At 44.5% G+C, this 15,462-nt stretch overlaps 1 protein-coding gene across 3 annotated transcripts in view; it reads left to right on the top strand.

Moving 5' to 3' along the window:
• Positions 1-15,462, top strand: part of b4galt2 (UDP-Gal:betaGlcNAc beta 1,4- galactosyltransferase, polypeptide 2) — a 201,831-nt gene that overhangs the window by 143,034 nt on the left and 43,335 nt on the right. For all 3 annotated transcript variants that reach the window (XM_005163473.6, XM_073910789.1, NM_001128385.1), the window contains one exon: positions 11,262-11,449. In XM_005163473.6, coding sequence (XP_005163530.1) covers positions 11,262-11,449 — 188 coding nt within the window. The remainder of the gene's footprint in view (positions 1-11,261; positions 11,450-15,462) is intronic.

Below are 15,462 nucleotides of genomic sequence, written 5' to 3'. Positions count from 1 at the left end.
TCATTTGTCAGGTACCCACTTGAAAATATACTATAGTAATAGTACTATAGTAAATACTTTAGTGTTTTTTCACCCATACTGACACTTGACACCTGCAATAGGAATAGAGATGTTGCACAATAAAATGTTGCTAGAATGTTTTTTTTTATGTATGGGCAATATACACTCACCGGCCACTTCATTATGTACACCCTACTGGGTTGGACCTCCTTTTGCCTTCAGAACTGCCTTAATCCTTCATGGCATAGGTTCAGCAAGGTGCTGAAAATATTCTTCAGAGATTTTAGTCTATATTGACATGATAGCAACATGCAGTTGCTGCAGATTTGTCGGCTACACATCCATGATGTGAATGTTCCACCACATCCCAAAGGTGCTCTATTGAATTGAGATCTGGTGACTGGAGTGGCACCCGGTGTGGTCTTCTGCTGCTGTAGCCCACCTACTTCAAGGTTGGATGTGTTGTGCGTTCAGACATGCTCTTCTGCATAACTCGGTTGTAACGAGTGGTTATCTGAGTTACTGTTGCCTTTCTATCAGCTCGAACCAGTCTGGCCATTCTCCTCTGACCTCTGGTATCAACAAGGCATTTGTGCCCACAGAATTACCGCTCACTGGATAGTTTCTCTTATTCAGACCATTCTCTGTGAACCCTAGAGATGGTTGTGGGTGAAAATCCTAGTAGATCAGAAGTTTCTGAAATACTCAGACCAGCCCATCTGGCACCAACAACCATGCCACGCTCAAAGTCATTTAAATCCTCTTTCTTCCCCATTCTGAGGCTCGGTTTGTACTGCAGCAGATCTTCTTGACCATGTCTACATGCCTAAATGCAGCATTGAGTTGCTGCCATGCGATTGGCTGATTAGAAATTTACATTAATGGACAGTTGAACAGGTGTACCTAATAAAGAGGACAGTGAATGTATATTGCATCACCAAAAATGTTTGAGGTCATGTCCGTGTGTTGTGCGATAAGTCAATATATTGATTGTTGTGACAGGCCGAAAAGGAGTATTATTTGGAACTCACATGTGAAAAGATTAACAACAGAATTTTTATTTTTAACACTTTAGCTGTTGTAAAATCACTAAAACAACCCCTTCCATGTGTTAATATTAACTGTCACTTTGTTTTGGTGATGCACAACACAAAAATAGGATGATGTAATGTTCTCCAGATGAGCCATTGTCCCTGTTGAGGTTAAGAAAGTACAGTAGAACAGGTGCAAGTCTTCTAATGAGGGAGGAATTACACCTGTTCCCTAATCAACCCTACTTCATGGTGTGTTGAAAAGCACGCAAAACAAGCCAAACACTTCACTGCTGAAACTTCAGGAGGATTGCTTAGTTCCGATGATCCTTTTTCTAAAAATAATAACACTTTTTTGTACCGAAACCATCTGTTCATGGTGTCCACATAGCCACTGTTTTGGAGTTATTTTCTTGGACGAGAGATAAGTCGTGAGCATGTCCCTGTTATAAATCTGTCATTTTTAGCGAGGTGTGTTATTACCAGACATCTACTGCTGTGTCTGCCTGAGCCTCCTGCCACCTCACGAGGAATAAATCTCATTAAACAGGTAAAAATGAGGCTAGTAATGTTTAATGAGCGTCCTTGCTGATGAAAATAGCTGTTTTACATCTTTTAAAGATATTGTCTGTTCTGCTTTCTTTCATTCGTTCTCCATTTCTGATATTTTGAAGCATCTCTGTCCTCTGAGTCTCTGAAAGAGTTCAGGATAAATATTGATAGAAGGCAGAAGAAGGTTTTTTCATTGAAGACAGAACGTTCGAGGTTACTAAAGTAACCCTTCGTTCCCCGAGGAGGGGAACGGAAGCACTATAAGTGGATTTGATTTGTAAAATCCACGCATAGGGAGGTTCGGTTCAGAAGCTACTCGTCTGAAAGAGTATTGAACGGGCCAATTAAGAATGAATTGGCAGCGCAAGCCTGCGCAGGTGAGCGGCATAAGCAATCAACTGAGTATATAAGCTCACCTGGCGCCAGCAGACGCTATCCTTTTTAAGCTGAAGAGACTTTCAACAGCTAAGGGACAGTCATTATGGCGACGGAGTATAGTGCTTCCGTTCCCCTCCTCGGGGAACGAAGGGTTACTTTAGTAACCTCGAACGTTCCCCTTCGGGGGGAACTTCAGCACTATAAGTGGATTTGATTTGTAAAATCCACGCATTGGGAGCCCATTGAAAGCACCATAATGACTGCACCTTACCAACACCCCCGATGAGGAGATAGTCAAGCAAGCGTGACGCACCCGCATCATGGGGGGCGCGGTCCTCCAACGTGTCCCTGGCCCTAATTTATCCTACTTCAACAGAAGTTTTACGGATTTAGATATATTTTTTGGGAAGTCGTGAGCATCTAGATAATTCTAGGAAAATACGACAGTACGTTGGGAAGCGTGCAATCCCGATAGGGAGGACGCTGCGGAGGCCATTCGTTACCCAAGGGGGGATAGATGGCAGAATTTACATATGGACTAGCCCTAAAAAGGGGGAGTACGCATAGCAAAAGAGTGGTTAGCGGGGAGGGAAGACACGGGTCCGCCCAGGGGGGGGGACTTAACCGTGGCTGAATAAGCATATGGGATCGCCTAGTGGGGACCACGCATAGCAGGCACCTATACCCAAAACGCGGGCTGACCAGCGGGCAGACCTACAACGTAGTGGGCCAGCAAGTGACTCCTCCGCTGAGTCAGTGCTGGGGGCCACGGAGGAATCTGCAGGGCTCACCTGACGGGGAACTTTACTGACAGATAAAAAGGCGCACGTATCTCCGTGTTAGGGAAAATGGCGCAGCAAGCGTGTTTCAACACCCTACCGAATTGTTTCCTCAATCACCAAGGGTTACCTAATACCCTTGAGGAAACCGGCTCCACTCGCAGATTGTAAAACCTTGCAAATGTGTTGGGTGTCACCCAGCCCGCAGCTCTACAGAAGTCTGTTAGAGGGGCGCCGCGTGCAAGATCCTAAGAGGGCATGAGAGGGGGCGGGGTGGATTAATTCGCTTAACGCCCCTGAGGAACCGGATGATGAGGTTATGCGTTCCCACGGAGCCGCCAGCCACCGCGTTATGAGAGCGGAGATGGCAGCCACGTAACCTTGAGTGTGGAGGGCGACAGCCTGCTCTCCAACTTCTCTCGGCGTAAAGAAAGCACAACGCTGATCTGGCAAATTACGGGGGTCTTCTCAGCGAGAGACACACCATTCAGTGAATAGACTTCACGTCAGGGCATAGGCGCGCTCGGGGAGGGGGCTCTAGCCCGAGTGACGGTATTAGCCTCCGCAATCGGAGGTTACCCAAGTCTTCCTCGCGTCTAAAAATCTCCAAAGATCGGCGAGGGTGCCAGGTGGTGCCCTGTCCCTGAGAGAGTAGGTGCTCTCTCGAAGGGACTGCCAGGGGAGGGCTATCGCGAGGGAGAGCTCTGACATCCAGGTCCGGTTGAGCCAGAGGGGCGCAACCAGCAACCTGTTCCTCGTCCTTCCTGACCTTGCACAGTAACTGCGCGAGCAGGCTCACTGGGGGAAACGCGTATTGCGCGTGCCCCGAGGCCAGCTGTAAGCCAGTGCATCCGTGCCGAGAGCACTCGGTCAGGGAAAGAACAACTGGCAATGAGCGATCTCGGGGGAAGCAACAGATCGATCTGGGCTTCCCCGAATCGCGCCCATATCAGCTGAACAGACTCGGGGTGGAGTCTCCATTCTCCAGGACGCAAGGCTGCCGTGAGAGCGCATCGGCTGCACGGTTGAGCTTGCCTGAATATGAATGGCGTGCAGCGATTTCAGCCGCGGATGACTCCAGAGGAGCAGACGGCGGGCGAGCTGAGACATGCGGCGAGAGCGCATACCCCCTATACGGCTGATATACGCCACCGCCGCCGTACTGTCCGTCCTGACCAGCACGTGTTGCCGCTCCAGCACCGGAAAAAAACGGTGGAGAGCGAGGAACACTGCCAACAGCTCCAGGCGATATGCCAATGCAACTGGGTACCTTTCCACAGGTCCGCAGCCGCATACCCGCAACGCACAGCCCCCCAGCCCGTGTTTGAAGCGTCTGCTGAAACGACAACAAGACTGGACGCCTGTTCTAGAGACACCCAGGCCTGTAGGAACGAGGGGTCGCTCCAAGGGCTGAGGGCGCGGCGACACAGCGCAGTAACAGAGACTCGGTGTGCGCGCGCGTGCCATGCGCGTCTGGGGACTCGATCGTGAAGCCATTGCTGAAGTGGTCTCATATAGAATAATCCGAGCGGCATGAAGCGGCTGCGGATGCCATATGCCCCAGGAGCCTCTGAAATAGTTTCAGTGGGACCACTATTTTACTGTCGAGCTCTCTCAGACAGTACAGCATCAGCTGAGCGCGCTCTCCGGAGAGGCGCGCTGCCATGGTGACCGAGTCCAGCTCCAGCCCGAGAGAAGAGATCCTCTGCACGGGGGCGAGTTTGCTCTTTTCTCGGTTGACCTGAAACCCCCACAGGTGGAAGTGCCAGAGCACTTTGTCTCTGTGCATAATCAACTCTGTGCATAATCAAAAGAGAGGGCAAATTCAGCCAGTCGTAAAGAAATTGAGTATGCAGATGCCCGCGAGCCGAAGGGGCGCTGAGGCACCCTCCGCGGGCTTGGTGAGGACCCGCGGAGACAGAGAGAGCCCGAAGGGGAGGGCTTTGTATTGCCAAGCTCGACCTTCAAACGCAAACAGCAGAAACTGTCGGTGGCGAGGAAGAGTGGAGACATGGAAATACGCGTCCATCAGGTCTAATGCTGCAGACCAACCCAGAGGACGAACGCACCGGAGGATGCGCTTCTGCGTGAGCATTCTGAACGGCAGCTTGTGCAGGCAGCGGTTCAAAACGCGCAGATCTAGGATTGGCCGTGACCCACCGCTCTTTTTGGGCACGATGAAGCGTGGGCTGTAAAACCCGCTCTCCATCTCGGCTGGAGGGAGCGGCTCGATTGCATCCTTCGCCAGGAGGACAGCAATCTCCTCTCGCAAGACAGGGGCGGACAGGGGGCTGACCCTGGTGAATACACACCCGTGACTTGAGGGGCCGTTTCGCGAACTGAATCGCATAGCCGAGTCTGATTGTGCGTATGAGCCACCGCGAAGAGCTGGCCCGCGCTAACCAGGCAGGCAGAGCCCTCGCTAATGGACTCATCGCTACAATCGCTGACGTACCAGCAGTGGGGCAGCGCGGAGTGGGTGTGCTGATCCGGGAAGCTCGCGGGTCCCACGGAAAAGCTGGAGGTGAGATATTTGCTCTCACTCCAAACCCGAGCTCCGGAGGGGAGGCTCGATGGGTGGGAGAAAGGAGACCGTCCTCCCAGCGCTCGTGAGCCACTGGCGAAACGCACCGAATCTGCAAGCTAGAAAGCATAGCGTCCCAGACTGGCAGATTTCGGGCTGTCACATCTGGGGAAGTGAAAAGTGCCCTTTCATAATGTTTTCATGGCAGTAAAAAGTGCCGTTGGAAATGGGGCCCCGCCCTCCAGCGGGGAAAGAGCAAGTTCCCTCTTCTCCAGATGGCCTGTCCCAGGGGCGCTTCGCGGTCCGTTGCCGGACTTAGCGGCGTTCTGGGCAGGGGGGCTGCCTGCTTCCGAGGTGCCCGACGCGCTCGCTTCGCCGGGGGCGTGTGCGGGGGCGGAGCAGCTCTCGTAGGCGGGCGCCTTCGGCGAGGAGCAGGTATGAATGGCACGGCGGGCGGAGCGGGCTACGGACCGCCGATAAGACATCACCCACCAACTGCTCTCTCACCGCCTTGAATTCCTGGGTGAATTCACAGACAGTGTCGCCGAACCTGGCTGGGGATATGGGGAAGTCAAGAAAGCGGACTTTGTTGACTTTGCGCATATCAGCCAGGGGTGGCGCTCCTGGACCACTAATGTGGACATCGTCCTCCCCAACGCACACGCAGCGAACTCAGTAGTCCGAGGAGCTAAGTCGGCGGCGGTGCGAAGCTCGTAAGCCTGGGTTGGACCCACCCTCGTGCAGCTCGGCCAGCGCCTGCGCTTGGTAGCGCTGGTAGGTGGCTATCGCATGCAAGGCGGAAGCAGCCTGGCCCGCAGCTATGTAAGCTCTAGCTCCGAGGGAGGTAGATAACTTACAGGCTTTGGATGGGAGACGAGGCGGACCCCGCCAAGAAGAGGCGCCGCGCGGATTTACCGCCATCGCGCACTCAACCTGAGGAATCGCCACATACCCCCTGGCTGTTTCACCGTCAAGAGTGGTTAGGGTGGAGGAACACGCAGCACGAGCAGAAAAAAGTGCTTTACAAGACCGCGTGAGCCTACTGTGCACCTCCGGGAAGAAGGGAACGCCCCTCTAGTCGGTCCGGCCGCGGAGCTGGGGGATAAACCATCTCCAACCCACGGCCGAAGCAGCCCGGGAAAGCACGGCTAACATGTCCGTTTCAGGATCCGTAGTGACAGCGCTCACCAGCCCGAAGGGGGCGAGCGGGTCTGGATCATCATCGGACAATGAAAGCCCACCCTCCGATGCCGCGGTGGACATCTGGTCTCCGGTGTCATCGGGCGTAAGGGCTACCATCTGTTAGACGGATCGCTTCCCCCGCCCGAAGCTTGGATGGAGCGCTTAGAGGAGCGGGAGGTCCGCGGGCCCGTGGGCGACGGATTATCTCTCGCTGAAACCCTCAGATCTGCCCGAGTGCCCGCTGCAGAGCAGGGGACAACTGGGGTGGTTCGCCCTTTTGCAAAGGCTAACCGCGATCTTGCGCAACAGTCATGGCATCGCAATGACGACATGAACTGCCCGCGAGCAGCGCATTAACATGCTGGACCCCCAGACATGCAACGCAGTGCCCGCGCCCATCATCCGAGGACAGGAAACCACCGCATCCAGAAACGCACAGTCGGAGCGCCGTCCTGATAAGGACGTGCTGCACGACTGTGTTGCTCTTTCTGTGAAGTTTGCAACTTTATACGCACCGCTCTGGAGGACCGGACCCAAAGAACGCCAGGCAAGGGAGAAACCCAGCTCGACCGTCTGCCGCTGCGTGTACACACTCTGGACCGGGAGAATGCTCTCGTTCGCTCAGAATCGCTGGTCACAGCAGGAGGAACCCTCATCGACTCGATCAGAAAGTCTCTGAAGCGAAAAGGATAGCGTCTGCTGGCGCCAGGTGAGCTTATATACTCAGTTGATTGCTTATGCCGCTCACCTGCGCAGGCTTGCGCTGCCAATTCATTCTTAATTGGCCCGTTCAATACTCTTTCAGACGAGTAGCTTCTGAACCGAACCTCCCTATGCGTGGATTTTACAAATCAAATCCACTTATAGTGCTGAAGTTCCCCCCGAAGGGGAACTGCAATGCCTTGCATAATATGCAATCTTTAATAATTTTGCTAATGCTTTGTAATGCAGATCAATTAGCATTATGCTGAAAGCAGTAGATTTGTGTCAGTAGTTCATACCTTTGGATTATTGGGTCATATCTCAGGTATTACAGGATTACATGGGATTATTGTCACACTGGATTATTAGTTCAGACACCACATGGTGTTGTGGTGTTACACAGAATAGCAGTCTAAATATAGATTTCCATCTCACCAAATTAGAGTTTTCTTTGGGTAATCTTAAAGATGACAAATGATGCTATTTTAAAAGATCGTTATTTTGAGTGTACTATAAAAGTAATTTTTTTTTAATGTTCAAAAACATGCTGTCCCCAGTCAGACTTGCTCTATTTTCTCTTGGAGTTACCATTGATCTTATTTCAAGTGCACGAGAAGAAGCATTCCCATTTCCAACTGGTCTTAAGATGAATTTAGATGCTTCTCTTGTATATGGCTCTAATATTACATTTTTGAATGTACTGTAGGCCTACATACAAATCTTTTTGCAGAGCTCAGTGAAATGTTCTTTAAATGGGCTATTTATCAATAAACTGTTAAAGCCAAAACAAATGATAAAATACAAGTTGTAATTTAACTGAAAATAGTTTAAATAAATAAATAAAAAAGAATTTAATAGGGGCAGCATGGTGGCACAGTGGGTAGCACGTTTGCCTCACAGCAAGAATGTTGCTGGTTGAAGCCTCGGCTGAGTCAGTTGGCATTTCTGTGTGGAGTTTGCTTGTTCTCTCCGTGTTGGTGTGGGTTTCCTCTGGGTGCTCCGGTTTCCCCCACAAGGACAAAGACATGTGGTACAGGTGAATTGGGTAAGCTAAATTGTCTGTAGTGTATGTGTGAATGAATGTGAATGGATGTTTCCCAGTGATGGGTTGCATCGGCATCCACTGTGTAAAACATATGCTGGATAAGTTGGTGGTTTATTCCGCTGTGGTGACCCTGGATTGATAAAGGGACTAAGCTGAAAAGAAATAAAGCATATTTTTTAAATTAAATAAATTGGCTATTTTTTGAAAAATGTCCATGTCCATGTTTATTCCATCGAATTTAACACAAATAAGATAAGTATATTCTGTGTATTTGAAGAAGTGGTCAATCATGCATTGAAAAAGTAGACTGTAGCCTACCTTAACACTTAAATAGGCTATTAATAATGGATATAAATGAAAGATAAATAAAAAAAATTTAGTTAGTAGACAGAAAGTAGGTGGTCTGTTGTGACTGTTCAAACACATTCAACCACATGTGTGTACACTATGAAAGCAATCCAGTCAAATGAGTTTTGACTACCTCTTGAAGCTCAACATGATTTAAATCTTGTTTACACCTACTGTATATTCAGTGTCATCTGCTTGTGTTTGAACAGCAAAAAATGAACAGCACTCTGATTGAGTTATGTTTTCTACGAAAACCTTCCACCTGAAAATACTAGAGTGCTGTCAGCTGACCCAGTGCATTACAGTATGATTGGCCCGTACACATTAAGCCATATGGAAATGTGGCGGTGTTGAATTTATTTTCTGGGAGCCAATAAGCTTTGTAACTTTGCCAGTATCATGTGCAAACAGATACATTTCACACTAAAGGAAATCTTGACAAACAATCCTACAGACTCTTTAAAATCGTTTAGAAATAATGGCAACATATTTCAAAGAAAATTGTGTGTCATATATTCAATATTAGGGGTGCAACGGTACAGAAAAGTCAGGGTTCAGTACATGTACCTAACATCTGACTTGACCTTTGGGGTGACTTGGGGTGTCTTTAGAAGCATATAAACAACATAAACAGCTTGTTGTGAAAAATGTATATAAACATTTTGTTTTAAATTTGGAACTGGTTTAGTGTTCATATTTTCTGTGGACAGCACGGATCTGCTTGATTTCACCTGCAGTGGAAAATGCCCTCAGAAGGACAGAGGTTCAGGCACAGCTACAGTCTGGCTGAAATACACTTTTATTCTGGCTGAAATGAAGGAATGGTGTACCAGGGCACAATTAAAAGTTAACAGTGAATAATTCCAGTGAAAGCAGTGTTAAGAGGCGCTGAGGCGCTTCATTTAGATTCAATCTCAGAGTATTTTTTTAAATGGACCAACACTTGGAGAGTAAGTTAAATGCAGAGTTGCAGAAGCGCTCTCAGATGCTCACAGCTGAAAGTTTTTGGATGATTGCAGGTGTTTTCAACTGCTCAAAAACACTTGTTGGTTGTGTCCTTAGGATATTCTTATGTTTTGGTAATCATACTTATGTTACTATCCATATTGCACTGAGCAATTCCAGCATATGCCTGATTGGCGTTTGTTTTATTACTTTTCATAATAAAACTTTTCATTGCCTGTTACAGTGCAGTAGATTGTCTGCGCTGCCTTTCTGAGCATAGTGGCACTGAAAACATTTTACTTCACACACTTTAGGCTGTTTTAGCAGTTTTAAAATATTTGTGATCCTAGACCATAAAGCCATACGGGTGAATTTTTGAAAATGAGATTTATATATCATCTGAAAGCTGAATAAGCCTTTTATTGATGTTTTATAGGATGATATTTAACCAAGATAAAACTATATGAAATTGTGGAATCTGACGTAAAAAAGATGTAAATATTAAGAAATTCACCTTTAAAGTTGCTTAAACGAAGTGCTCAGCAATGCACATTATTAAACCATAAATTACTTTTATATTTATAAAGTATCTCTGTAGAACATGATTTTTGCTTCATACTTACTTTTGGCATAAAAGAAAAGTCTATAATATGACCCATACAGCGAATAATAATATACCAATGCAACTTTTATTTTTGTGGTCCAAGGAACTTATTTTCTAAATAACAGAGACAAATACAGTAGTTTTGCAATGTGTACCCAAACCAAAATCCTTGTACTGAACGGTTCAATATGAATGCACTTATTGTTACACTCCTATTTATTATATATTGTGTAACATATTCATGGTGCTAATTCCTTGTTTTTAACATAGTTAAAATAGTTGAGTTAAAAATATATCAACATATTTATTTTGATTAAATATATATATTTTTTCCATTCTGGTATTACTATTGCTACTATTACTAGTACTACTATTAATTTTAGAATTGTTATAATTGTCAATAAACAATTTTCAGTTTAAAAAAATATTGAAAATGCTTTATTTTCACCACATTTTAAGTTTCAAAAACCAAAGACATGCTGTACAGGTGAATTGGGTAGGCTAAGCTGTCCGTAGTATATGAGTGTGTGTGTGTGTGTGTGTGTGTGTGTGTGTGTGTGTGTGTGTGTGTGTGTGTGTGTGTGTGTGTGTGTGTGTGTGTGTGTGTGTGTGTGTGTGTGTGTGTGTGTGTGTGTGTGTGAATGAGTGTGTGTGGATGTTTCCCAGAGATGGGTTGCGACTGGAAGGGCATCCACTGTGTAAAAAATGTGCTGGATAAGTTGTCGGTTCATTCCGCTGTGGCAACCCTGGATTAATTAAGGGACTAAGTCGAAAAGAAAATAAATTAATAAATAAACTTTACAACACAAAAACAACATTACATGCATTACATTATTACAGCTGTTCTGTGTCAGTTAAATGAGTTGACTGTTGAAATTCTACATTTTAAACCCAACTGGTTGAGTTATTAATTACTAACCCAATAAAGGTTGAAATAACATCCAAAATAGCACCAAATATTTTCAACTCAACCATTGAGTTAAATAAATAACTCAATGTTTTTTTTTATTAATTTTCTTGAGTGTAATAACGCAGCTGTTCTGGGTTGACTTAAAATCTAATTTTTTAACCCAACTGGTTAAGTTATTAAATATTTAACCAAACTGGTGGAGTTATTAATAAGTATATTTAGATTTTTTTTAATCGCTTGCCTTATTGTGCTTTGTTTCAGCTGGGTGAGGACACCTTTAATCGGGCCAAGCTGCTGAATGTTGGCTACACAGAGGCTATTAAAGACGCAGAATACAACTGCTTCATTTTCAGTGACGTGGACCTGATCCCTATGGATGACAGAAACCTCTACCACTGTTACGACCAGCCCCGTCACTTTGCCATTGCCATGGACAAATTTGGCTTCAGGTAACATATTTAATACTGAGCCAACCTCAAAGTGCAAGAATCTGTTGAAACATTATATTTGATACAGCACTTCATCTCATCTTTATAATCCTAGTTTCTTTTCATACATATTGCATGAACCTTAATATAAAGTCTGAAAATCGAGCAATATAAAATCAGCGGCAGGTTTAATATGAATTTAATATCCTTAGTGAATTTTGGTTTTTGCCAGGGTTTAATACAAATTTGCTGAACTGCATTTGTAGCTATTTACATACATATTAATAGATGGAACGTTTGTATTTTTCTTTGTTTTGTTTTTTTTAGCACAGAGCTTTGTGAGTTAATCAAACAGCCTGAGCTTGAGGGCTGTCTGTCAAAGCCTGTGCTTCTGGTGATTAATTGCTTTTATCCACTAGGGAAGATATATGTGTCTCTGTCGTCTTGAGCTCCAGAATGCAGTTGAATTATTATGTATCAACAGTTCATTTGTTAGGTGTGGTGCCAGTCTAGACAGACCTGGAGCTTTGACAAGAATATGTATTAATATGCATTCATTTTTCAAGGCAGACAATTATTTAGCTGAGGCAAGCCGGTGCTCTTCAAGTGTAATAGCTGGTGATATTAAAACACTGGTGAAGCTTCTATGTATTACGTTTTTTTTTGGTCAATCTTGAAATGAATTTTGTCTGTCTTGTGTCGGCAAGCAGACGGGTTGGCCTTTGCTCCGTGGTGTTTAATTTCCTGTCTTTGTGTGAGGGGCCGAAAGGGCCAAGACAATCTTAACTCTGTGCTTTCCTCAGCCAACTTCAGGGAATTCACTGGTTCAAATCAGCTTCTGTCTTGACAAGTGAGCGCTTGTAGGAAGTAACTTCACAACCAATTATTTAAAAAATATATATTTACAATGTAACCATCAAAATCTATCTATCTATCTATCTATCTATCTATCTATCTATCTATCTATCTATCTATCTATCTATCTATCTATCTATCTATCTATCTATCTATATTTGTCTGTCTGTCCGTCCGTCCGTCCGTCCGTCCGTCCGTCCGTCCGTCCGTCCGTCCATCCATCCATCTATCCATCCATCAACTGTCTGTCTGTCTGTCTGTCTGTCTGTCTGTCTGTCTGTCTGTCTGTCTGTCTGTCTGTCTGTCTGTCTCTCTGTCTTTCTCTCTGTCTGTTTATTTATGCATTTATTATTATTTTTATTATTATTATTATTATCATCATTTTTGTTTTTATTGATGTTTTGTTGTTTAATGAATTACATTTATTGTAGGAAGTATTTTTGTAGAACATGACCTTGACTTAATACTTAATTATTTTTGGCAAAAAAGAAAAATCTATAAGTTTGACCCATACAATGTATTATGATATACCATTACAACTAAATTGCCAAGGACTGTTTTCTAAATAACCAATACAAGTTGTTCATTTTGTAATGTTTACCCCTACCAAAATCCTTGTTCTGAACGGTTCAATATGAATGTTGTATTGTTACACCCCTGTTGTTTATTGCTGATATTTATTTATTTATTTATTTATTTATTTATTTATTTATTTATTTATTTATTTATTTATTTATTTATTTGTCTGTCTGTCTGTCAGTCTATCTTTTTTTCTCCTGAAAATGTCTTCTAAATTGAACTATTTCATGAATGATTTACAGACCTATGTATGTTGTAGGTTCAGTTTCAATATGTACAATATGTTCAATATGTATATACTGCAGTATTGTTTACAGTTGTGCACAGCTCTACCCAAAGGAAGTTTATGTTTGTTGTAAATAAGTGTGTATTTATTCTTTTGCACAATGCTGTGATTAAATTAGAATTGCAAAGAACAAATGCAGTAAAAATTTGAAACATATTCAGTGTCTTGTACTCAGATGCCTCACTAAATGCAGTGATGTCTCTCTTTACTGTAGTTTTCAAATGGCTGTGCAACTAGTATCTAGTGCTGTCTTGAGTATTTTCAGGAAGTGTCACCAAAATCGGACTTTTTTGCATTGGAAAAAATGTACAGAGTAAATCAGGCATGTCCAAACTCTGTCTTGAAGGGCCAGTGTCCGGCAAAGTTTAGTTACAACCCCAATCAGACACACCTTGGCTAGCTAATCAAGCTCTTACTAGGCCCTCTAGAAACATCTTTGCTGGTGTGTTGAGGCAAGTTGGAGCTAAAATCTGCAGGACACCGTCCCTCCAGGACCGAGTTTGGACACCCCTGGACTAAACTGTCATTATGAAAATATGACAAAGCTATTTGATAATCTTGTTCATGAACAATGGTGTAAGGACTTTTCATCTTAATGATACTGACACTTTCATTGACATGAATACTTGCTCTTGAGGAATGGGCTATCCATTTTGAGCATGTGACACGCTTTTGCAGGTTTTAAACTAGGTTTTGCAGTTTGTACGAATTTTTTTGATAAATGCATTAACTGTTGTGCAAATGTAAATAGTGTTGTATAAAATGCACCAAAGCCACTGAGAAAAACTGTGATATTACTATTAGCGATGCTGTGGCGCAGTGGGTAGCACATTTGCCTCACAGCAAGAAGGTTGCTGGTTCGAGCCTCAGCTGGGTCAGTTCACCCTGTGTTTTTGTGGGTTTCCTCCGGGTGCTCCGGTTTTCCTCACAGTCCAAAGACATGCGCTATAGGTGAGTTGGGTAAACTAAATTGGCCGTAGTGGATGTGTGAATGAGTGTGTATGGATGTTTCCTAGTGAGGGGTTGCAGCTGGAAGGGGATCCGCTGCGTAAAACATATGCTGGATAAGTTGGTGGTTCATTCCACTGTTGCGTCCCCAGAATAATAAGGGACTAAGCTGAAAAGAAAATGGATGAATAAATTAATGTTTATTATTATTATTACTGTTATTATTTTTATTACCTGTTGGACTGCATATTACATTTGCATACCAATATAAACAACATGTTCATTGACTGCCCTAATGGTCACTAATAAGAAAAACTACACAACAGTTTCCTGCATATTTTCCCCCTACATCTCATTAGCTCGGTTTTTTAGTCTGATACTTAACGCTAGAGCAACGGTTTACAAAACCACAGTACCTTAATACTTGGCGAAATCTGAACCATTATTGAATTCAGTTTTTGTTTCTCTGTGGACAGCCAGACAATACGTTTCTAAAACAAATGCCTTCTCCCGGCGGCTGAACTGCCTTTAACTGTCAGTGGGATAATAATTCCATTTCCTCTGTGAGTGAGTCACACCATTGGACTGAGGAGGCCTTCACATCGCTGCATTCAATAAACGGAGTACGTTCAGAGAATTACTCGCTCTCAGACCGCGAGCATGTGAAGAAAACTTCAGCCATGCTGTTTCTGTGAACACTGCTGCTCTAGCAGATGGTCTCATTAATTTTAGCTTGTTGTCTTTTAACGTGAGGTTGCAGCGCACATAAGCTTGTTTGTGTGTGAGTGCGCGTGTAGGTTCCTGCTTCGTATTCTCCCTTATGTCACACATTTGTTTGCGTAGGTGGATGTGGTGGCTGTCATTTGGCAACACATAGTCATTGCAACACACACTTACTGCTAGCACAGTAGCCCAAGGCAAACCCCGGGCACCTACCCATGATGCACCTGCCAGCCCTTTAGCCCAGCGGGTCTCTTAAAAGACGAGACATGGAGACCATGTTGTCAAGCGGTATGAGTGTACTCCAGAATGTTTTCATTCAGCCTTCCAATGCTACGCATAATTGGAAGATAACGTATAAATCACTACTTTAATTTTTTTATTTGCGTTTTCCATACTGTCCCAAATGTCCCATAGACCTGAAGCTTATAGGTCTATGTTGTGATATTATCATATACCATGATAAAATCCTTTTTTGTTTGTTTTATTTCAAAACAGGAGGCGCAGAGACCATGTTGTCGAGTGCTATGAGTGGACTCAGTGCTTTTCCAGACTGTATTCATCCAGTAGAGGATTTTAAAGCTTTCCAACGCTAGCCTGAAGTATAATCATTCTGTGGTTTAAAGGTCAAAAATAAGAGAACCAC

The sequence above is a fragment of the Danio rerio genome, chromosome 2 (assembly GCF_049306965.1).
Source record: "Danio rerio strain Tuebingen ecotype United States chromosome 2, GRCz12tu, whole genome shotgun sequence".
In the NCBI taxonomy this organism is placed as follows: domain Eukaryota; kingdom Metazoa; phylum Chordata; class Actinopteri; order Cypriniformes; family Danionidae; genus Danio; species Danio rerio.
This window is presented reverse-complemented; position numbering and strand designations above follow the sequence as displayed.